Source organism: Toxotes jaculatrix, chromosome 11 (assembly GCF_017976425.1).
Source record: "Toxotes jaculatrix isolate fToxJac2 chromosome 11, fToxJac2.pri, whole genome shotgun sequence".
NCBI classification, from domain to species: Eukaryota; Metazoa; Chordata; class Actinopteri; family Toxotidae; genus Toxotes; species Toxotes jaculatrix.
The window spans coordinates 18,060,391-18,084,171 of record NC_054404.1 but is presented as its reverse complement, the minus strand read 5'-3'; the positions used below and the strand labels follow the sequence as shown (position 1 = coordinate 18,084,171).

At 42.4% G+C, this 23,781-nt stretch overlaps 2 protein-coding genes across 2 annotated transcripts in view; one reads left to right on the top strand and one right to left on the bottom strand.

The window, feature by feature from the left end:
• Nucleotides 1-77: 77 nt before the first annotated feature.
• mrpl2 (mitochondrial ribosomal protein L2) lies at nucleotides 78-3,219 on the top strand. The gene is made up of 8 exons (XM_041049383.1): nucleotides 78-238; nucleotides 626-709; nucleotides 799-967; nucleotides 1,324-1,465; nucleotides 1,569-1,684; nucleotides 1,806-1,916; nucleotides 2,219-2,292; nucleotides 2,378-3,219. Exons 2-8 carry the CDS (start codon nucleotides 638-640, stop codon nucleotides 2,585-2,587), a joined length of 894 nt encoding a protein of 297 aa, XP_040905317.1. The 5' UTR covers nucleotides 78-238; nucleotides 626-637; the 3' UTR covers nucleotides 2,588-3,219.
• Nucleotides 3,220-4,887: 1,668 nt separating this feature from the next.
• zmp:0000000755 (phosphofurin acidic cluster sorting protein 2) overlaps nucleotides 4,888-23,781 on the bottom strand; it is a 44,186-nt gene continuing 25,292 nt past the window's right edge. Inside the window, 22 exon segments of the mRNA XM_041049378.1 lie at nucleotides 4,888-5,719; nucleotides 5,934-6,047; nucleotides 6,578-6,801; nucleotides 6,931-7,069; nucleotides 7,347-7,389; nucleotides 7,518-7,560; nucleotides 9,361-9,463; nucleotides 10,766-10,876; nucleotides 10,970-11,124; nucleotides 12,013-12,119; nucleotides 12,414-12,518; nucleotides 12,621-12,753; nucleotides 12,932-13,059; nucleotides 13,856-13,939; nucleotides 14,985-15,078; nucleotides 15,242-15,393; nucleotides 16,840-16,899; nucleotides 17,257-17,337; nucleotides 17,598-17,689; nucleotides 19,031-19,193; nucleotides 21,479-21,604; nucleotides 23,096-23,185. Coding sequence (XP_040905312.1) covers nucleotides 5,604-5,719; nucleotides 5,934-6,047; nucleotides 6,578-6,801; nucleotides 6,931-7,069; nucleotides 7,347-7,389; nucleotides 7,518-7,560; nucleotides 9,361-9,463; nucleotides 10,766-10,876; nucleotides 10,970-11,124; nucleotides 12,013-12,119; nucleotides 12,414-12,518; nucleotides 12,621-12,753; nucleotides 12,932-13,059; nucleotides 13,856-13,939; nucleotides 14,985-15,078; nucleotides 15,242-15,393; nucleotides 16,840-16,899; nucleotides 17,257-17,337; nucleotides 17,598-17,689; nucleotides 19,031-19,193; nucleotides 21,479-21,604; nucleotides 23,096-23,185 — 2,463 coding nt within the window. The 3' untranslated portion in view covers nucleotides 4,888-5,603.

Sequence of the window (23,781 nt, the reverse complement as noted above, 5' to 3'; positions counted from 1 at the left end):
AGGAGGCCGGTATATTTAGCTAATGCTATAGTATTGTATATGTTCTGACAGACTGACATATAAAACCCATGAGTAATATCTCACAAATACTCAACTTTAGCTTTTACAGTTTGTTGTTAATAAAGGAGAAAACGGACCTCTGACTGTTGGAGTTTACGTCATCGGTGCGCGACGTCGCGTGCGGTACTGTGAAGGACAGCCGACGAGAAGCTTGGGATGATATAAGTTAGAAATAAAGGTTGGTTTAATGTTACTGTCGCTTTGGGTCATAGCGCAAATTGCACACGTGATAAGCGGCCAATTTTGTCTAGATTATTCAAACATAAAACAAAAGGCAGGTCTGGGTATTTAGTCGAATTAACCTCACTTGGTAGATACAGGCTAAGCTAGCTGCAGCTCACGGTTACTTGCCATTTGGTTACTGTAGAGTTATGGTTATGACAGCTTTAGCACATCCGAGGCAGAAATACAGCTACTGATTAATGAAGAACGTAGCAGGCAATGTTTTTGTGTGAACGAGAAATGTGTAGACGTTGTACGTGACATAGTGAAACTAGTGATACACATATTGAAGCCATAAATCTAAGAGCTGTCCATCTGTCTCTTCTGTCCTCTGCTCTATCAGGAGGACGTTGTGATGGCGTTGTCGTGTCTAACTCGAGCTCTGCGCTTCCTGACAGTCTCCCAGCCTGCTCTGCTCTCCTCGCAGGTAAAGGTCCTCTACCTGTCAGTCACACTGGTGAACCGAATCATCACAACCACCAAACAAGCTCTGTCTGTTTTTGTGTGTGTCTACAGGCGGTTGCACAGCCAAGGATAGGAGCACAGGTGCCCACCACAGGGGGTCAGTACAGAGGCTTCCTGACCACAGCCCCCCTGGAGCAGAACAAGACATTTTGGAAGCAGCGGGAGAAGTACACCATCAAGCCAATAGGAATGAAAAAGACAGGAGGACGAGATCACACAGGTAATGAGAGTGGTCAGTGTGGCAGAATATAGGCTAGGTGGTTGTGTGTTTACAAGCAAGGTTGAAATTAACTTCCAGTGTGCAGCATTGAATATTGTTAAGTTGTGGACTTAAAACAAACTATTTTAAGATTTTACCTTGGGCTATAAGAAATTGCTATGGACATTTCTTTTCTGACATTTCATAGACCAATTAATAAAGTAAATAACTAGTAAAACAATCTTTGTTGATCGTTAAAGATTGTTTTGATAGTTTTTAATGTGAATCACCTTAAGAATAACTTTCCCTCAGGTTTCCATGTAACTCATCAATCAGAGAGGATGAGAGTTGTTCATCTCTTTTTCTCTGCCATACAGGAAAGATACGGACACATGGCATCGGCGGTGGCCATAAACGAAGATACCGGTGGATAGACTTCCAGAGACTGCGCTATGAAGAAGGCAAAGAAGCCCAGCCCTTCGAAGAGAAGGTTGTGGAAGTGCGATACGACCCATGCAGGTTAGATCAGCTTTTATCACACAGGGACCCTTACTAACACCTACATTAAAGATCATGAACGTACAGTTGGTTCTCATAATGGACAACTGTGTTGTCTGTACAGATCAGCTGACATCGCTCTGGTAGCTGGAGGCAGTCGTAAGAGATGGATCATCGCTACAGAGAACATGCAGGCTGGAGACGTCATTAAAACATCTGGAGTTATTGGACGCATGGCAGGTATGAGATGCACGTCTACAGCTGCATTGAACTGATGAAGATTTGTTAGATGTTGGATAATGTTTGTCTTTGTAACCTCTGTGTTTAACACAAAATAATGTCTCTTTGTTTCACTTTGCAGTCTTAGCCAATGAAGGTGACTCCTACCCACTGGGAGCTCTCCCTGTGGGGACACTGGTGAACAACCTGGAGATACAACCAGGGAAGGGATCAGAGTACATTCGTGCTGCAGGTAATTTTACTTAAAACGTCCTAATTTAATCTAATCTTTACATGTTTAGAGTGCACAATTAGAGCTGCAAATAAGGATCATTTTCAGGAATGATTAATCTAAACTTTTTTGATCAATCAGGAGTCCATGAACTGTCATAAAGCAGTGCATCTATCATGATTTCACAGTTAGCTCTGATGTCTTTACATTGGGTCAATATTTTGTCAAAGTCCAAAGAATTAATTTAAAACAAGCAGAAGAAACCTAAATGTGGTCATCTTCTGAAAGTTTGAGCTGAACGTCGTGGTACTTTTTGTTTCCAGGCACGAGTGGCGTTTTGCTCCGTAAAGTAAACGGAACGGCGATCGTTCAGCTGCCTTCAAAGCAGCAGGTTCAGGTGAGTTTATCTGGATTAAGATTACACTGTGTTAAAAACCATATTGTGCTCTGGATTTAAATGTTGTGATCTTTGATGCACCCAGGTACTGGAGACCTGCATGGTAACGGTTGGACGTGTATCCAACATTGACCACAACAAACAGATCATCGGCAAAGCCGGTCGCAATCGATGGTTTGGCGTTCGCCCTTCGAGTGGCTTGTGGCAGAGGAAGGGAGGCTGGGCAGGACGCAAGATTAAACCGCTGCCTGCGATGAAGAATTACGCCAACCTGCCCTCAATCACAGCTAAATAACACAACAGGAGTGGGCATGGGTTTGGGACTGGAGATTGTTGTCTCTTGTTTATCATCGCCTTGTAATATTATTGATTGCTCAGAGAAAAGAAATATAAATAAAGACAAACAGTTTGTACAGAAGATTAAAAATTTTATTAAACACAACTGCTTGTGAGAGCATGGAAAGAAACAAAACAATATAAAAATCCAAAACATATTTACATCTATAGTAAAACATGCAGAGTAACCCATATTTTTAGTGGTAAATTTAAAAATACTGTCATGTCATTTAAAATAGTTTGTGCAAAGACACTGGGTGGCATTTCAAGTAACAGGAGCAATGAGATGGCATGTGATAATCCTTGTAGTTTGACCATCGATGAACAACATTAACACTGGTGTTAGAGTTCTTTGTTTTGTTTTTTTTGCAGTGCTAAATTATGGTGACAGAGTTAGGCATGCCCGCTCATTGATCCAGCCTTGTAAAACACCCCCATGCTACCTCTAGATTTAGGGCAAAAAAAAAAAAAACTCGAGGTCAAATACATTGAAATCCACTTGTCAATATGCCCATTTAGCATTTAAAAGGCTCACATGACAAATTCCCTCAAACAACTCTGCCCTGGCAAACACTTCACAGCCCGAGTTTACAAATATGTTAGGGCCAGTTGGTCTCCTGACTAAGAGAAGATAGTGAACCCTTCAAAAAGCAGGAGACAAGAAAACTTGACTGTATAGTCACAGGCAGACAGGTATGGTGGTAGCTGCAAAATAAGCTTTTCAGCATCAAGTGGCAAAACATAAAGTAACAGACAGCCACGACGGTTTTCAGACCTCAGAGGGCGACTGAACCCATCGACATAAACACAACGTCCTCATGAAAAAGGGTCATTTTTAAAATAAAACAAAATAAAAATGGCCTTTTCTTGACTATAGGTAGTGGTTTACATTTCAAATATAACAACTCTGACACTTCACCTCAGAACCTTCACCTGTGTCCCAATTTGAGCTAAAATGTGTATAAAACCACATGAAAGTGCATTACAAAGTGAGGGAAATGTATAAGAATAAGATACCTAATAGTGCTTGCATTATACAAGTCAACTTCATAGTTATGAGTTCTGTAAATATATTTGGTATTTACGTCAAGAAATAAAGGTAAGCTATTTGTGCTTTCAATTTAGTGGAAGGGGGGTTTGCGATTCACAATAGTACATCTTGTGTATATTTATATACAACGCTAAAAAAAGTCAGCCTATCAAAGCTCGTAAGTCTTCACTTTATAAAAAAAGCAACAACAAACTCATACAGAAGGCCCTTTGTCCAAAGGTTTCCTCTTGCAAAAATTCCATGTAACACTATTCAGGGAGTACCATCAAACATATAGCACACCTACACAGACACACATAGGCAGTGACTTGGACATCTGGCAAGACTCCATACACTTTTCATCATATTTTAAAAGCAAATTCACTACTTGCATTGCGCTCGACGCTACTGTCAAAGCATGTTTCAAGTCAGACCAACTCATTCTTATTAGAAATTTCGTCATAACGCAATACTGAGTTATAGTTTTCGGTTAGGTGCTACTTCCATGTCCAGCCACAGTGAAGCTGAATTAAAGGACACAGCGGTAACTGCTTGGTTAGAATGTGCACATGTCTTGTAAATGCTTAACATGTTTACATTTGGCCAAATGTGGAGCACTAATCTGTAAAATTTTGATCTTTTTACTAAAACTAACTCAGTAATCTTAATACTGATCTCCACAGGGACCGCTAATACATTATACTTATATTAGTTTTAAGTGTAACATACTATGAAGTTTGGCCAAGCCAAGAGCTCTGGTGGTTAGACTGTAAAACAAACTTGACTTTGGCACATCACTGCACATCTGGAGCAATCCAGTATTTGCTAAGATACTTGCAGGTCTGTGAGACGTCCTCCCGGGTAAGCCAGTACATCTAGCTAAATGCGGGGTGGCCATGTTTACCAAATAAATGCTGTTATAACCTGAAATTACTCCAAGAAGGCCCAATTACAACACGGATGGAACTGCAGCTGGGAAACTGAAAAACTATTCCAGACTTTGAAACAATAAGACAGTTCATACAGTCACAACTAAATTTGGCATTCAGCTGTTGGGAGTTGAAGTATGTTGCTTTGTGTGTCACGTTACCCTGCTTTCTAAGTGGATGTTACTGTACAGTTATTGTACACGAACATCGATACAAAATCTTAAGCACTTACATTAATGAACTTATTTGATGAACTGCTTACATGTTATAAATGTGTCATAGCTACATTCATTATAGCTACCATCAAAAATACCTTGCTTCAGTTGTTTTGTTTTTTTTTTGTTGTTTTGTTTGTTTTTGATTTGCTTTAGGTACACAGTGTGCTTAAAAGCAACGAGGCAAAAAGAACGTTATGTTCCTTTCTATAAAAATCTACCTTTTTGAGAAAGTAAAGGGACGAGTAAGAAAACTGAGCACTGAGTTAGAAGAGAAGGATTCCATCTAGATTCACAGCAATATTCCAACTTTCAACAACTAATACAAACACAGTCTCAAACAACCTCACACACGCCACTGCACATCACCACCACACTCCTCCATTGTCTATAGAGTAACAATAAATGTAGGATTTCACAGAAATAATAAAATGTTAACAAAAACAAAGTGCAAACACAGCTGCCATTATCGAAATGTGGCAAATTGTCAAAAACCTCAAAATACCTCCGAGGCGGTAGCACAAATCTTACAAAATAGTACTTGTTCTTTCTGTAGTGTGTAAAAAAAAAAAACAAAACAAAAAAAACCCAACAACAACACCCAACAACATCAACATCAAAAACATCAAAGTGACAACATGAAGTCTGTGTATTGAACACGGCTGTGAGTCAGTAAGATTTCCACAGGAAAACTATTACTGCCGGGGGCCCCCGTTGGCTTTTCCTCTAATTCTCTGTAGCCTCTCGGTGAGACAAGTGCAGCGGAGAGTCAGGTGGTGGTTGAGCTGATGGCGGCCGGGGTCACACGGGCTTAGTGTAACCAAAGATTCCCACCGGGAAGTGCTTGACATGTGTTGGCCACTGGGCAGCAAGCTGGAAAAACTTCACATCATTCCACTCCACTCCATCAATAGTGACTGAAGACAAAAAAAAAAAAGGATTGCAGTTAAATGCATGAATAGATTAATAACACTATACACGTCAACCCCTGCTTGAAAATGTGCACTGACAGCTGTTTAAGAGCAGATCATTCATTATTTACATGAACGTTACTATGCAAGACTGAGGCGCGTCCTGGCATCAGCAGCAGATGGCAGTGCAGCTTCAGCTGTAGGGGCTGTATCACCTTACCTCTCAGCATCGTGTGCTGGTGCTTGGCTGTGCAGATCAACCTGCTGATACCATCAATCACTTGGCTTTTAGAGTCCAGCTCTTTCTCCTTGGGCTTCTTGCTGAGAAAAATCACTGCAAAGGGAGGTGGAGAGTGAGCCGAGTCATTTTCTTCACTTATTTTTTTGTACTTCGAGGGGAACTCTGATTCTACACATCAAAGTCTATTTACAGGTCTTGGGGAGAACTACTGCGTATGTGAGAAGAAGTTGCTTAAAGGCTTTTGTGACTCCAGAGGGAGAAGTGTGAAGCGTGATTAATGGTCTCACGTCATGTCCCTTGAGTCAGCGTCAGTTGGGTCTGAGACAAGTTTGAAATAAGAAAGAAACTCTTTGTGTGGCATAAGAAAGAAGTGCCTGCTCCTCACCTCTGCTTGAGGCTAGTTGCTCTAGGCTACTTAAGCTGCTACTAGCATTCCACACCCGAATCTCCGACCAAACTGTCAGCTATTGAGTTGCATTGTGGGTAATGTAGGCACCAGGCTTTAACAAGGAAGAACATGTGGAATAAAGATGACCACATCTCAGGCAGTGCTGCAGTTATGATCCTTTTTTCAAACTGTCCACCATGACCAACAGCAAACTCTTAAAGTGTGACCAGCATACCTTTCTTGTTCTTCTCCTTGGTAACAACAGTCATGGCCATGCTGGGTGGAGGGGTGAGCTCCCCTCCACAGGGGAGACGGCTGACTTGCAGTGAACGGAAATTACTCTTCAGGGTGTTCTTCAGTCCCACGTCCCTCTTCTCCCCCTCTTTCTTCTTCTCTGGGCCTTGCCACGTCCAGTAGTCCACCTGGAGCCCCATTACCTCACTGCCCGAACATGGAGAACTAACAAAGGAAAACAGGCAAATTCAGAAACACTACAGACAAACTTGCTTTTTTAGTCCATCACTAAAGCTGAAGTGAGAAAGACAAATAGGACACGTTTGAATTTGTTGATGAGTTGATAAGTCGTACCCAGCTCCAGACAGGGCAGTGGACACAGAGGGAGACTGTGGAGGAGTGCCCCCAATCTCCTTCCCATACGGGCCAGCCGATGGGGGTGTTGGGGAGGAGAGGATGCTTGTGTTGCCCCCCATCGCATCATCTGAGTCCACTGTGAATTGGGGGAAAAATAATCTCATGCACAAAGCTTCAAAGTGAAACTAAACACTATAAATATGCACTGATTGCCTGTGTGGAAATACAACAACTGTAGTCATAAACATGTAAATGAAGTAAATAAATACAATCACACTGGGGTGTCTGGGTTATTTTCTTCTTTACTGGTCTGAATTTGTATCCAGCCCATCTAACGAATGCACAGAAACAACAGTAAACATGCTAACCTGGCAAAATGCCACCACACCTTTAAGAAAAACACATTTTCTTACCTGAGGTTGAGAGGCTTTGCTCCACAATTCCAACTTTCACAACCTGTAATAATAATAAAAAAAGATATTTCAGTGTGAAATAAGATTAAACACAATGTACTAACAATTCTGTCACTGACACTTTTGCATGAAAACGAACAAACGAACAAACAAACAAAAACAAATCCTTACCCCAATAAATGGCACAAATTTCTGACAGGAGTCCTCATCAGGGCTGTAAAGAGAAAATAAAGAGGCTGTGAGTGAGACCAGAAGTGGGTTTGGACACGTCAACACTCCAAAGGTGCACATGAACACTCAATGGTCCTGGAGGGGGGGATGGCTGTGGCATGACCTGCACCATGTCCCATCGCAGCGGAAATGGCACATGACCGGCTTGGGTGGGATGGGGTCATCTTGGGGTCACGTTACAATGAGATGAATGAGAGGACTGCTCCTTACAACCAAAGAGAAGACAGGATCTTTCTTATCAGCCAGTGCTGCGGTAGGAGAGCTAAATTTATACATGGGATTAAAGAGTGATAGTTTGGGCCCAGCCATAGTAACTGTGCGGCTTCTTTACTATTCTGAAGTGCTGAGCAAAGATAGGAAAGGACAGGACACCAGTCACTGTCAGCTGAAGTATAGCGCACATGTAGGCCACGGCGACAGATTAAAAAAAAAAGCACAAATGCACTGAACGACCCGGCGAGGAAGAGCTGAGAAAGTGTCGTTTTACTGCAGATGTCCTCTAACATGCAGCGACCAACAGCGAAACTCTGTGCTTCTCTCCCAGTCTTTTGCAGAGCCTGCAAAATAGATTGCACCCACAGCAAACAACGGAAGGACGAGGAACGCTGCTGGCTCTTGTTCCAGTGCAGATACGGGACAGTAGTCCCCAGCAATCTCACCTTGGGCAACGGTGTTGTATCATAATATTTCAGTGATGTTACATAAATCAGTTACTAACTTTGTGTGTCCAATACTTCTCTTTTCTTAGTCACAACTAGCTAGTGGGTCATCCTCAGTGACATCTGTTCATTTAACATGGCTTATGACACTGATATTGCTGGATGTATGAGCCAGAAAACCATCCCACTTTGCGAATATTTGGGGGTTGTTTTAGAGGTTGTTAGGCAAATATTCACAGCAACAACACAGAGGACAGAGTCAGAATCGAAGACACACCAAACCAAAGACACAAGTCAGGACAGAGTGCAAAGTGAAGTTACAGTGAGTATCGAGTGTGAAAAGGGAAATGTTAGACACAGCAAGGAGCTCAAGCCAAATGGAGGAGAGAAAATAAAGAGGGCAAAACAAAACAAGAGTCGAATTAGATACCTGATGTAAAAATCAAAATACAAACTCCTTTTCCTTGAATGCAAATCAAAGGGGAAAGGGGGAAGAAGGAATGCAACAGTGTTAAAACTGTGTTGTATTTAGTACCTTCTGACCAGTAGGAAGCCACTGTTACAAAGAGGGGAAGGGTTTGGTCAAATCTCAGAAAGAAAACAAGCAAATGCACATAGAAATGCAACGGACTGTCTGCTGAGTGCGTCTGTGTTTGTGAGGCGACTGGGTCGATGTGGTCCTTTGTCCAAACAGACCTGTGCCGATCTGAAAATTTACTAATCAACCATAAAGGCGTTTGAACTCGAAATGGACCAGAAGCTGCATCTTCCGGACTTGTTTATGTCAGAATAAACCAATGTGACTCTACAGTGAAAACACCCTGCATGCTTGCATATGGCTGTGTGTACTTCCATGCATGCATATGCATTTAAATATCTTCCTCCTCATGCAGTTCAGCTGATATTCACTTGAGGTGCTGAGGACCTAGTGACGGGCTGATCAGTTGTAGTCGTATCTCTTCAAGGACTCATTTTTAATAAGCGCAAATAGAGGAACAAGTTAGAAATCATTCCAACAGAGACATGCACAGAGCACAAAAAAACACAAAAATATACATGCAAACACACACAAACATATGCAGTACAAAGGTATGCTTGGACTTTCATAATCAAAGTTAGTTTACCTCTTCTGTTTGTAGGTGAGCATGGCTTCTGAGATGGGGAACTGGTGGGACACATTGGCACCGGCCAGATACTGAACGACTCGTCCTGCTACATCTATGTTATCTGCAGGGAGCAGAGAGACAGACTGTTAACAACATGCCTCTTCTGCTGCTTCGTGTCTGACTAACAAGCTGCAAGACAATTGATGCGAATGCTAATTTTTCACATGCAGCAGATCGCTGGAAGATTGTGCATTAATCATTTACATTTCACAGAATTAAGGAGACGGGTGTGCTGAGTGTAAAATGCCATTAAAACGTGGGTGAAGTCAGCCATACGACGTACAAGATAAATTGTGTGTCAAACAGAAGGCCTGTGGGCCACACGCAGACTGGCACACATTTCTGGCAACTTGAAATGTGGAAAGAGGCTGATTTAAAATGTCAATTTATTTTTGACCTATTGCATCTCTGTAGTTTAAACTAACTCTCAAAGAAAGACGAAGGCATCCACAGCCATTTCTAGCCAAACACCGCCTTTTGAATTGAGGTGACAGATAATGTCAAGGATATAAGAATTAATGGGAAAAAGACGGAGGACCTATTACTTTCTTACATCGTTTATCTTTTTCCCGGCCACCCCTTTTGAGCTGATTCAACATGGTGTGTAAGACTATGACTCTTGCACATATGGGGAGTAAATTAAGTGAATTAATAGGGTGGGGATGGGCAAAGATTATCAGGCTTGTTTGGGCAGAACAAGTGAGAATTGAAGAAACAGATGGGAACAGAAGCTTAAACATGGATATGTGAGTAAGCTAATAATTGTAAGACTTACAAACTGCAAGTGGGTGTAAAAGAAATTCAACTCCAACAGAAAAGACTTTCAGTTCTATTCCACAAAACAGTCGTAAAATAATCAGATTAATAATTCAACTGTCTTCATTTCAGCTACTTGGATCAATCCCAGAGTTTATTATTTTGTTAACATTATGGGTTGTAAATGCCAAATGGCAGCAAGCTTTAAAACTAAAACAATAACAAGACATGTGGAAAGTGGAAAAAAAACAACTGGATATATTATCTTATGGTGATTTATGTTTCTGAACAAGAAATGTCCATGTTTTAAATATTACAATCAATTTTAAGAAACTCTGGGGAAAATATGAGTCAGAATTCTCACAATCTGGTGGTGTTCTCTGGCAGCGACAGACAGTTCACAGGGAAGAGGAGTAGTGCCATGATGTAGAGCTATTCGCTACGCTAAAGCAGGCTGTAGCTGTCTTTTGCAATTGGAAAAATTATCTTCTTCCCATACATCAGCCCCTGACCCGTGCTCTGATCCCATTCCTTTCCCTTTCAAGTTGGTTGAACATTAGAAACACAGGCTTTCTTTGCAGCCACACATCAGAGCTATGCATCCTACCTGCTGCGGGCCGTTCTGTCCGGCAGAACAGCTCCCTCCATGCAGTGTCCATAAAGATGTTGTTAAACCTGCTGTCAAAGGAGGCCACATACTTTGCCAGGGGATGAGAACCTGCGCAAGGGAAATGTTTACGTGTACAACAAAGCTGAAAAAATGTAGCATGTTAGGCTGGTATAAAATGTGTACTAATCCTGGCTGACATACCTATGGGGATCACAAGGAAGCGTATGTAACTGAGCCAGTCAGGTGTCTTGTTGGCCAGCTGCTCCACAAAGAACCTCAGGATGGTGCTGAGGTAACTCTGATCGCCTGCCACTGCCACCTTCATCGTGGGTGGCGTCTGTGCGTTGCAGTTACAGCTGCAAGGGTTAAGATGAGGAGAGGAGCAGTGAATAATTAAGAGAGAGATCCAAATCATGAAAGATGTGGGTCAGAGAGGGCGTCCAGGAAAAATTATGAGTGTCTGAAAGAAAGAGATTTATATCTCAACGGGGTTTTTCCTGGTCTAAAACCGGTCTTGCCTTTTTTGAGCACCAGACTGTGTCATATGTTATCATTTGCAATAACGTGTGCATGCCAGTATTTGCAAGTCTCCTCAAGTTAAACCAAATATTGCAACAGCTTTAGACTTTGTAGCTAACTGCTTCAGGATCTGAGATATTAAAGTCTGTCCAACAGCAGAATGAGACCTTAATATATATATGGGTTTAAAAAGCTCTGTTTACACTGAGTGACAACATTCGAGGAAAAACTCAGCAGAAAGCTGAAGCAGCGACAGCACTGAGTGAGCATGTTAACAACAGAGATGTGCATGGCTCTACATGGCATGGCCCCAGCTGGAGTAAACAGGCTGACTGAGGAGCAGGTGTGGAAAGAGTGGAAAAGTTGCTGTTCAGCTGGATTAAAGAGAAAACAGGTTTAACAGAAGCAGCACAGCAGACTGAGGCTGCCTCGTCTCCCACTGACATGACTTCCTGGGGAGAAGGCGGCCGAGCAGATGGATCCAGGGAAAAGAGAAAAGGTTGAATTTCAGCTTTTCATGAGACAACAGATGCATTTTGATAGAATGGTTCACAGACAGCCAGCCCTTCAGCCGCGTCCTGGAATTCTCTGGCAGTGAGCCACGACAAACATACATAGTTTGGCGAGGACTGCTCCAAGATAACAGCGAGGTCACGCTTTCTGATGGCTTGTGTCATTCAACCAATGCGTGTGTATGTATGTATGTATGTATGTATACGACTCACAATCTCTGGATGCGAGTAACGATGGTGTTGAAGGCAGCTTGAACATCGGCAGCAGAGCAGGTGGACACAATGGGCTGGCCCTGTTCATGGAGCAACTCGGCTACATACTGCACAGAAACACACATGTGAGAGGGACACGATGAGCTAATGGACATAGAAGAGGCAGGGTTGATCGGGTTGGAAAGAGAGCAGAAAAAACATGCTACAGGGTTACACAGAGTGTACACCCTCTGAACAATTTTATTTTTATTCTGGCCTTTTTGCAATAATGCAAGGAGATGCTTTACCGTGGCTAGCAAGTAAGCCCTGTCTTGCATGGCCTGAATGTTTCTACTGTATATATGAAGAGATGAAGGCAAAGGAGCTTATAACTGATGTGTTATGTATAGAAAAGCACACACCTGTCCTTGCCATTCCATGGTGTTGATGAGAATGATGCTCTCTGGTAGGCGTTCATCAGAGATGAGGATCTGGTTCAGCTGGTCGTACACAGACTTCCTGGGAACCTTTGAGGAGCAAATGAGAAGCAGAGCGTCTGAGACTGGCACGAGCCAGCACATTTCCACTGGACTCAAAACATCTGTTAAAAAAAGCTGTGTTTTGTTTACCTGTGCTACGAGTCGCGAGTCTGGGGAGCACTCGCTCTCCATGCTGCTGGTCCTGTCGCTCTGCGCCTTGGAGTTCTGTCTGTCTTTCATGGAGGTGCTGCGAGGACGCCTCTGCAGCCTGTTCTCCACTTTACTGCGGAGGAGACGAAACGCAAGGAGCTCAAAATACATCACAAACAGAGCAAGGAACCAAGGAACCCATTCCAAATTACATATTAAGAAGATAAAAATCTAAAGTAACTTGTGCACATAACTGATGACATAACACTACTTTGCATGTATGTTTCCAGATGTAGTGATCAGCAATTTACCTTGGAGACATGTGGTTTTGGGACTCCGTCTTGCAGAGCTTGCCAACTGTGCTGGTCATCCGTTCAGTGTTGACATCCCAGCTGCTCACCTCCCCGGGCCCTGGCCCATTGTCATCAGTCTCTGGCTCCTGAACCAAAAAAAAAAAAAAAAGGGGGGGGTGGCATTAAGGATGAGCCAAGAGGGTTATAGGAGGACAATACTGATGTTTATCATACACACAGACACCGTCATGTCCAATCAAACTACAGTTTCTTTCTCGGGTTTCAGGTACAGTCTGTATTCTTTCTGAGTTTCTGTCTGTGGTGCACCCTTCATTTTAAGGACAAGAGTTGAAAGAGTTGAGGCGGGGAGGGAGCTTAGCTGCTAAGGTTGGAGAAAATGATGCAAGCCCACCATGACAGATGAGATAAAAAGTCATGGTCTCTTAGCAGGTGGCTGGGGAAACACTGCTCCTGCAGCTCAGATATTCAGGTTGAACTGAGTCAGCGGAGCAGTGAGACGCGCTGGCTGCCCGGAGCTCAGAGGGGGAGCCGGGGTTAGACGAACAAGGTTAGACTGACCCGACAGCACAAAGACAACAACAAACACAAACACCTCTCTTTCCATCCTCATCAGTCACGACTTACACAGCATGGAGCTGCCTTGTCTGCTCTACTGATCCATAATGGATGACTGTGTCGTTTGGTTTGCTTCCCCTTACATACTGCCTCTCTCTCTCTCTCTCTCTCTCTCTCTCTCTCTCTCTCTCTCTCTCTCTCTCTCTCTCTCCTTCTGCTTTTTCTTGGAAAACAACAAAGACCCATGGGAGGAAAGGGCACTCAAGTGGAGAGGGTAGGGGGTTGGAAAAGAAAAATCTGAGAAAGAGATGCTCGGGGGGGGGTTTAGTGAAAGAAAAAAAAAAACTACTACTGTTCCAAACATACCCCAACAGTTGTATCTGTGATGCTGTCATCTTGATACCGGGACCCTTGCACCTTACATCTGTCCACGGTCAGAAATTCTCCACTCTGCAGGGCAAACACACACACACACACACATATTAGGACATTTTAACCATGGAGCTCACTTCTCTGGTTTATATAAGTGACAAAATCACACAGCTCCATGTGGGATTTCTAAGGCAGCAATTCATCTGCTCCCGACAAGAATGGCCGCTCTCAGGATCCGTAACTGACCAATTTCACAGTGGTGGCTCCACAGTCGAACTGGGTGACAGTGGCCGAGCTGGCAAGTATAAATAACTCTAATAGCTTCTATATGTTTCACTTGAGCCGTGCACTAGCATATAAACCCCAAAAGCATATCTGACACATTTGTGTGCTGAAGTTTAAGCGACAGAAAGTGTTTAAGTGCATCTTGTAACACCCACTTTAATTCATTTCAATATTAGATCAAAGACTTCTCATTTCGCCTCCAAGACATGTTTATGAAGTTCAACAGGAGACGTTTATTGAGCAAAATGGAAGGCTATAGCTGCCTGAAATGCTCCAGGCTGTTTTATTACGGGCTAAAATGGATTCCCAGATATTTATAAACAGCACTCCCTCTCTCACCATCAGACTCAACATGTCTCTCTCTTTTTCTGCCCTTGTTGTTTCCAATGGGCCATAAATCTCTGAGCAGGAGTTAAGGGATTGCTACATCCAATCTTCTCCCTGAGCATGGGAGCATTTTTGTGTCTGTGTGTGTGCGCTGATGGTGGTGGAGAGGTCATTCTGTGTCAGTCCCTATAAATACTGGAGGGCTATAGGGGTGAATAGGGTAAGGACCACAGGCCCCATCCTATTTTGCAAGGGTGGGAGCTGGTCGGCTGCATTACGCTCATGCTCAGAATATCTTGCCTGTAGTATCGTGGTCCTTGGGAATCCCTGAACCACAATAAGCACAGAGGACTCCCAGACATTTAAACACTAACCAGGGGCAATTCCTTTACATAACACTGTTTACAAAAAAAACCTCTCCAGCAACTGAGAGGCAGGACATTATGGGTAAACAGTGGGGCTGAAAGGCATAGAGGGGGCCTGTTAACAGTGTGCCTGGTGATCAACTTACAGGACATGACAGCTCTCTCTGCTGGCTTCTTTGGCTATGTATACTTCCAATTTCTGTCTGGGAGCTGGAGTGAGACATTCCTTCAAAAAACGGCCTGGAAACAGAAACAAAGATTTGAATTCAAGAAAACTCAACTCAAAAATCAACAACTTGGAAAACTTATTTTCAATTTCAGACTAAAACCATATACATATAACAAATCATTAGCTAGAAATACTAGTTTAGGTTAGGTTATAACTGATGTGTTAGAGACATACTTGAGTTTGGGCTTGGGCGTGCTCAGGACGCTCTCGTTGTCCTCCATCTCTGGCCCACTGTCACTCTGGTTGTACACCTCGAGACTGTCGTAGAGTAAATCCAGATCCTCCTCCACTTCCTGGGTCTGGTCTACTGGGTCAGAGTCCAGGACCTGTCGCACAGGATAGACACATCTTCAACACATCAGCACACTGTAATCAGGCATTTGTAATTATGGCCACGGATTAAATAAGTGTAGGGAGCGACTGAGTGCTGCGCATTAGCTAATCACTTTCACAGCTGGGCTAATGGGGCTTAAAGAATGAACGAGAACAGTGATGGCTGTAAAATAAGAAATCTATGCTATAAATACATCCCTGCCTTGGTCCTAAGCAGGCCAATTAAAAGGTAAGTGAGTGCTAGAAGAGAGCTAAGGTGCCGAGCCTTGATCTGCCAGCGGCACAGTGGGGATGTATATCATAGGAACTGCACACAGCCAGGCTGGTGGACTAATCAGGTGATTAATGCCACTCCATAAGTGCAGGAGCTGGCAGGGAGCAGATAAACACAGTCTGTCCCCTCTCCTCCTCCTGGCCATGTATTTATAGAGCTCTGCACAGTGCCTGGATTAGAGACAGGGAATGTGATAAAAGATCATCAGGCCACCTGGAGCTTCCAGAACCATCCAGCAAAGCACAACTCTGATGGCCCAGAGGCTCTTACAAGCATCACTAGGTTAAATCACTTCCACAAGTCTCTTGATGCAGATTGTTTAAAGTAAAAATAAACCTTAAGGGTTGAGTGAAAAGTAAATCGTCATTCAGTCTGAAAACCTACCAAGTTAAAAATAACCTTTCGTACATCTCTGCTGATCTAAGGAGTGCTGTGGATGTCAGAAAGAAGAGGAGGAGAAACAAGACAATGGCTATCTCAATTACTCTTACAGGTTTCACAGTTCAGTGGTAATTATTATCATTATAATGGCCTAACACAGACTATGCACTAATGGACATCTAGGAGTTGCTGCACACAAATGGTCGATGTCTTGCTGATGACCTGATTACAAGCTTTTATGTAGAATCTAGAAACATTCATTCACATAGACTCAAGGAGAAAAAAACACAAGCCTAAATAGGACAAGCACATGAGCCTACATTTATCATTAGATTACATTGAAGAGAATAAGGCCGGTAATGGACTCTGCATACAAATCGCAGCTAATGGCAATGTATGAATAATATGGGTATGAATACATCCATAAGCACAGAGGTAATGCAGCCTAGGATTATAATGATGCTTGTACCTCTGTTGTGGCAGTGATTTCTTCACCGGCAATTCTCCTCCAGTCAGGAGCACATTAGCACCGATGTAGCAATATTCTGTTTAGACAGTCAGTACTGATATTATTTTCTCCTGCCCCAAGGTTATTTTAATAACTGATATGTTTCACAGCTGACTTCCTAAAGGCGTCATAACAGAGGGACTGAGAAATTCCAGGCGGGTGCACTGGAGGAGGATGCGGTCCCCTCTAAATTTCACCACATGGTTTGCTTTGACATTGAACATGATCTCCTGGGCGTCAATCAAAACAAAGGCAATTATCCGTTTCGCAACTCACCTCATCAGTCACCTTGAACCTCTTTAACAAGGCCACAAACTTCTGCTTGAAGTTTGGTTGCTGTAACAGAAAAAAAAAACATGCAATTATGATGAAAAGAACCCCCTGAAAGGGAATAGCTGTCATGATTAAATAACCATGACAGCTGGGCTCGGGCTTATCAGTTCTCCCAGTAACTGTCCACTGGATTACTCATTCACAGCCACTCTATGTAAAGACCATTATAATCAGTCCAGTGAACCCACAGTGTTCATTTACATGCTCATCCACATCGTCCTAATGGTTTGAACAAATGGAACACAGTGTGTACTTTCTCTTAAAAGCTTGTACGACAGCAAACACGGGTCTTGAGTTATTCTTGTAGTCAATGATTGGTGAGCATAAAAGACCATGTGGTGGAATAAGGAGGCGGCTAACCCTGGTCATGGAGGTGGTTCTGATCATTTTCCTCCGGGCCTTCTTGGGCTTCCTGACCTCGTCGTCTTCATCATAAAGATCCTAAGATACAGAGAAGGTGGATAAAGTATCTGAAATCTCTATGTTGAATATACTTTACAGTCAAATGTAGAAAATGGATTATACGATAACAAAAATCTGATCTTTTCATTCTTAGCAAAGCTATTAAACTAACAGCATGCACTCTAGACTCTTTAATTTAGTTTAGCTCTATGACATTTTATTTACTGAATTCCTTATATGTATTTCATCTCACTGGGTACTGCAGATTTGTATACACCTACGTCTTTGCTGGCACTAACCTGGCCATGGACAGCATCATCACTGGCTTCCTGCTCTGATGAGTAGCTGTCATCATCCTCCTCAGAATAATTATCCATGTCTGGGGAGCGGTCTGAGGCAGGCAAGCACAGAAACACACACACAGACAAACATCAGAATATAGGGATACACTTCTAGCATTACATTAGGCAAATTTGAAGGTTGGACTGAGACAGACGGGTCTTTTACAAGGTGAAGGAAAAGGCCTTATTAGTGCTGAAACTCAAACTCAGTTTTGTTTTGGAATAAAGAATCCCTATAGGAATCAATTTGTTCTGGGTGAAATCAAGCCTCCTAAACTCAATTTGAAATCTTGACTTCTTCAGTAAACGTTGCTCTAACACTGCCATTGGAAAGGAGATAATATATATAAACAGTGTAATTCTATTATAATTTCAGTGTACTGTATATTTTTCATAAAACAGGGTGAGCTCACAGATAATTTTCCATCTTGTGCGGATAAAGTTGCTTAATTTCCTGTTCTATTCTACTCGGTTCATCAGTAATGACCTGTTTTGACTACTTGGCAAGAATAATGAACAAAATATATAGTGATGCAAAACATTTTCTAAGCATATAATTAAAGGCTGAATGGGACTGCTGAAATGTGATGAAACTCTTATTATATGCAAATTAGACCGCAGAGCTCTTTCTGTGATCCATGTCTAACATTCTGATTCATTTTTAATGACATTTTAGCGGTTGAAACATTTTACTATCCCTCTTTTGTTTAATAGCAGATTTTAGTGGTTTGAACAGCCACATTCCTAAAGAGGTAGATTTTACTGCACGTTTGACAGCTGACGACAGATCAGGTGATGGAAGATCTTTTTTTTTTTTAAGAGCTAATTCAGACATCCTTTTGACTGTGAAACATCCTGTTCTATGTTCCTAAAAGGGATGGATGTTATTAAGGATCACTGCAGAGAGGAGAAAGATAAACATCTTTTCTTCCCTGAGAGTGACACTAGTCTAATACTTGGTGCATGAGCTCATCTGTTATGTTTGAGCGGCCTCCTTAATAACATCCAGAACAGCGAAGGATCAGCATAGCAGGACGAAGGCATGGAGTCCAAGCAGGGCTCAATATTTCACCCCTACCCCCGGCCCTTGCCCAGAATTAAAGCAGTGTAAGGTAATAGGCCCTACATCTGTTCAACTCTCAAACAACATTACAACCATAGCTGAAGAGAATAACATATCCTTGGCCATAGGTTGGCCTGGGATTAATAGAGTTTATTCGGTCCACGGTTGGGAAATAGAAGCCATGTGGAGGGAGGGAAGAGAGAGGCCTGGGCGGGGAGAGCTGGCTCCAGGGTGACGGCTGAAATTACATACAGGATTTGGCCAGGCAGCATGGATACAGGCCTGTCTAACAGACCCACGTAGGGGGACGGGAGATAGCTGTGCCCACCTGAGGTTTTGGTCTTGCGGCCAGCTTGGCCGCTACCGTCCTCGTGGTCGATGGGCTGGCTGGACAGAGAGTACACGCTGATCTCTGCCACACGCACTGGCGCCTCCTTTACGTTGCTATGGAGACCCAGAATCTGTCCTCCGTCTGTCGGGTGTTGCATCACCTGGACAAAGGAAGATTAACATTGAGGCCGGGCATCGATTTTAAGAATCCGTTTCAATAAAAAAAAAAAAAAGAAAAGAAATTTTATAAGACACTTTAATGCTATCCCTCCCCTGCATGGTCCCTGATAATATTATCTTTTCTTGAATAAATACAACACAGGATTTGATATATAGATTCCATCTGTCTCAACATCAAGTCCTCTTTAGCTGAAATGCCTTCATGTCTTGTATAATTCCTGTATCTTTCAATCAGTCAGTCAAGACATGTCGAAGCAGCATGGAACAAATTATATTTCTTCACTAGTCAGGCAGGATGGGAGAATTGTCTCTCTCTCTTTACTGAGCTAATACTGATCCAACAGACACAGAGATAGCGTCTGTTACACTCCTTTCTGCTCGAGATTTAACGAATGATTACAAGCTGCCAGCTATGCTATCTCTAAATAAATCTTCATTAACACAATACTACTTTCCCATTCTGAATGTCTAAATGAGCCAAGCCAATTTGCTCATAGCATCCAGTCAAACAGTATAACACAGTTTGCACAAACTATTTTGAATCAGATGAGAAGGGATGGGCTTTCATTCTAAGCACTATCTGGGGGGTACTTTCAATATTTCACTTGATGAATCGCTGTACAGGGAGTGGGCTCATTTTGCTCAAACACTGGCAGGGGTGCACTTGAATGCGCCGTGCAAAGTCTAATAAGTGACTTCCTCCCACATAATGTCCCAACAGATCCAGAATGAGGGCACGAGAGAGTTTACTGTACAGCAGATGACAACATAATTACCCAACAAGATCCAATAATGGCCAATCTAGCTTTATTCATAGAAGTCTGTGGGTTGTTTCTCTGCAGCAAGCACCAAAGCAGCACAGACGCTGAGTGGTGCTTTAAAATGCAATAATGCATTAGTCTTGTTTTCAGATGTCAGTCAATTGCTGTCCTCGGGCTACTGCAGGAAAACAACTTTGGCTGAGCATGGATCACACATCAGCTGCTGTAATTAGAACTGGTGAAAAGCTACCTGTGTTTCTCTGTTCCAAATAAGCATCATGCTCAATATCTACATCTAAATCTATGTCTGTATCTCAGTCTCGCTTCCACACAAACACCCAACTGATTATATCCTGAGCAAAGCATTTCAATTGATCTGTATCTGCTGTATAAAGCCTAAAAACACCCCACTGTGCTCAGTTAAAACACTGGTTGTTGCAAGTGAATGAACCACAGAATGGCACAATTAACAGAAGCCAACAGTTTCACTTTGTGACCTCCAGACTGACGACAGACATCGGTAAGCAAAGCAAGTAGAGCCACTCTGTACGGTGGCCCTCACAACAGGTTATGCGAAGGGTGGGAACACATTTCTAGTCTGTGATTGGACAGAAACCAAGTCAATTCAGACTTTATTCAACTGATGTATTAAGGTGGAGTTGGTGCTAAGTTGGAGCAGCTGCAGGGACACTCTGAATTGGAAGTTGCTTAGACGACGAACTGGCCAATCGTTCAGACTTTTGACTTTATTGAAAAAGCCACGTCTTGACAAGTCAATTTCCTGCTCCCACTCCTTCACTGCAGTGTGTCGTGCGGTGTCGTTGCACAATATCATATGAATGCCCTTTGTTAAAATATTCCCTTATGATTTCAATCTCCTCTTCCATCCTTTCAAACGCAGTTTAAAATTTGTGCAAGGACACTGCTGAGAGTACTAGACAATAGAAAGAGGAAATGACATTGAACTGTCGCCAGGGATTTGGGTTCTGTCCAATCACAAACAAGGACTGCTGTCCCACCTTTTCTGTAATCTGAAAGGTTGTGTTTTGTCATATGTTGTTGTGTTTTGACACTCAGGGGCCACTGTAATTTTGGGTATTTAAAAAAAAAATGGCATCTTGACATAACTGTTAAATTCCCCACTGGATCAGGATCAAAGTCTAGTAAAAAAAAATCATTTAATTGTATATCTACATAAAAAAAAAACTGGGCATTATATGTGCAGGTGAAGCCAGCTCCAGACGGCCCATAATCTCAAACGGCCGTATGTGTGATGAGCATGAATCATCTGAAATGATGTGTAACACAAGAGGCACTCTCTTTGGCAAACAAGACATGGGCACAAAGACACTAATAGCCATGTCAGTCACTGTCAGAGAACAGCAGAATGCAATTACAAGCTCAGAGCAAAATGATGTGTTTCTAAAGAGAAGTGAAATGGCTGACAATGAGACATGAAATGAAATGATTGAAAGTGATGCCCCTGTGGAGGCTCTACACTGTACCTCAGCCATATTGATGACTCCCACAGCCAAAGTTTTGTAGCCCAGGATGGTTCGATTCTTGTAGCGTTTCCTCCTCTGCAGCATGATCTGCAGTCTGTTGGCATCCCTCTTCAGAAAATGAGGGTACTGAAATAACAAAAACAAAGTCAGATAAACAAAGCAGACTGCATGATATATTCATCAGCGTTTGGCAGGAAACCCACATGCAGAGTTGTTATTCCCTAAGAAAACAAATTCTTCGATGAAAAAAAACCCTTCTTCCTTACATCACATCAAAAGACACTTAAAGGCTTACTTGAGATTTCTCTGTCCTTCAGCATCTTATGTAAGTGAAGAGCTGGTGCCCACTTTTTTCAAGACTTTCTCAAGCTTTTTGGGTTTGAATGAGTACTGTGATGCTATTTATTTCCAGAGAAAGTATTTTCTCTGTGACTGACTTAGTGGACGATCTGTGCCACAGATTATTACCACCAAATGAAGCATAGTGCGTGGCTAGGCCATATTATTAACATCAGACATTTCCAATGTTTCACCAGCCAGTGTGCTTCTTACAATCCTTCTGGCTTACTCAGATGCCAGGCAAGACTTAAAGTTCTGCCCTTTGAATACCATGAACTTATCCTGGTCTGTACAAACTACTTCACTGTGTCAGAAGATTTGTCTGTAGTCAGAGTAATGTCTGCATGGAACTGTGTGAAGTGACAACTGGTTCAAGTTCATATAGATATACATCCACAGTGTCCCTGTACTCAGAGCAATGAACCAACATGGTGGGAGTGAGATTCTGCAATCTTTCTGTCTGAAATATAAAAAAACCCCTCTCTGTTGCCTGTCTGCTCGACTGTGGCTGAACTGTTGGTGAACCTTCACCACGATTCTGCACCTCACTTCAGAACTACATCTCTCTCTGAGGCTGTTAGACTGTTAGTGTTTCTTCCACACATTTGCTCTTTTCATCCTTCTTGTCTGTTTCCTCTGGAACCATATTGTCTCTGACTGCCGGGACTTGATCTCCACACTGACTTTTCTTGCCTTCTTGATCTATAATATTCACACAACAACAGCTTATAAGATCAAGTTGTCTGATGCTGCACCTGCTTTTTCAAGGCTTCACTCAGCTGCAGAACCATCTTTAGCTATCATGTCTGTTTTCCCACACCTTGTTCACCTTAGTCTGGCTTAGTTCAGCTCTACAGCTATCAAACTATTCCAGTGCACAAAAAATGTCTGCTTCAGTAACTTTGGTGATGACTAATTTCTGTGCAGAGTAAGGCTGCACTTGGAAAACCATCATTATCAGCTACAGAAACAACAGCGTTTCCCGCCTCCTATAACAACAATTAACACTTCCACTAACCACAAAATTACATGGAAATGTGTGGTATCGGCAGATTTTAAATAACTGATCCTGATATAATCTACATAAAATACAGTAAATGCCCATGAATAAATATCCATGAATACTCTGAACAAAAACCCTTTGCTATCTGAAATGAAGCTAACTCCAAAGGAGCTAATAAAAGGCACCAGTGAGGATAAAGACTTCATCACAGTCCTGCCTGTCAAGTACCTGCCATATCAGTGTGAGAATTCACAGTATAATGTCAGAGGCCTTGCCTGTAGTGAGAATGTGAGCTCCAGATCTGTCTCCATGAGTCCACTGGGTGGGAGGATGTACTCATTTGATCTAAGAAGACGCTTAGAACCCTGAAAGACAAAGCAGAGCAAAGTTGTTAACTACCATTATACACAGGAACTTCCAGGTTTGTTTTAGCTGCTAGCCTGAATTTCAAAAAAACAACTTATTTTTTACTTTTATCAACATAACACAATCAAGAAAAAATCAGTTTGCATTTAAAAACCAGAATGTAACTGGATTAGTTAATTTTTACATGTGAATGGCATCAAATATTGTCTTCAGCTGACTGCAAGAGAAACAAGAAAGTGTTTTTGTTGCGTTCTTAAGAAGATGCAGAAACAAGAATATACAACCAGATTTTTACCTCAGTAAGATTTACAGGTGTGTCTGTGTGTGTGTGTGTGTGTGTGTGTGTGTGTGTGTGTGTGTGTGTGTGTGTGTGTGTGTGTGTGTGTGTGTGTGTGTGTGTGAAGTGACTGTATGAGGAAATAAGGCAGATCAGACTACATTTATAGGAGTTTGTGTTCCATTAGTTCCACTAGCCTACCACATTAAGAAACACAGTACATAATGTAAGAGTGAAGTTTGAGATATTACATTCACTTAGAACTAATTGAACTGCTGCTGTACAACTCGTGACCACTACATGTTTCTGTAGACCACG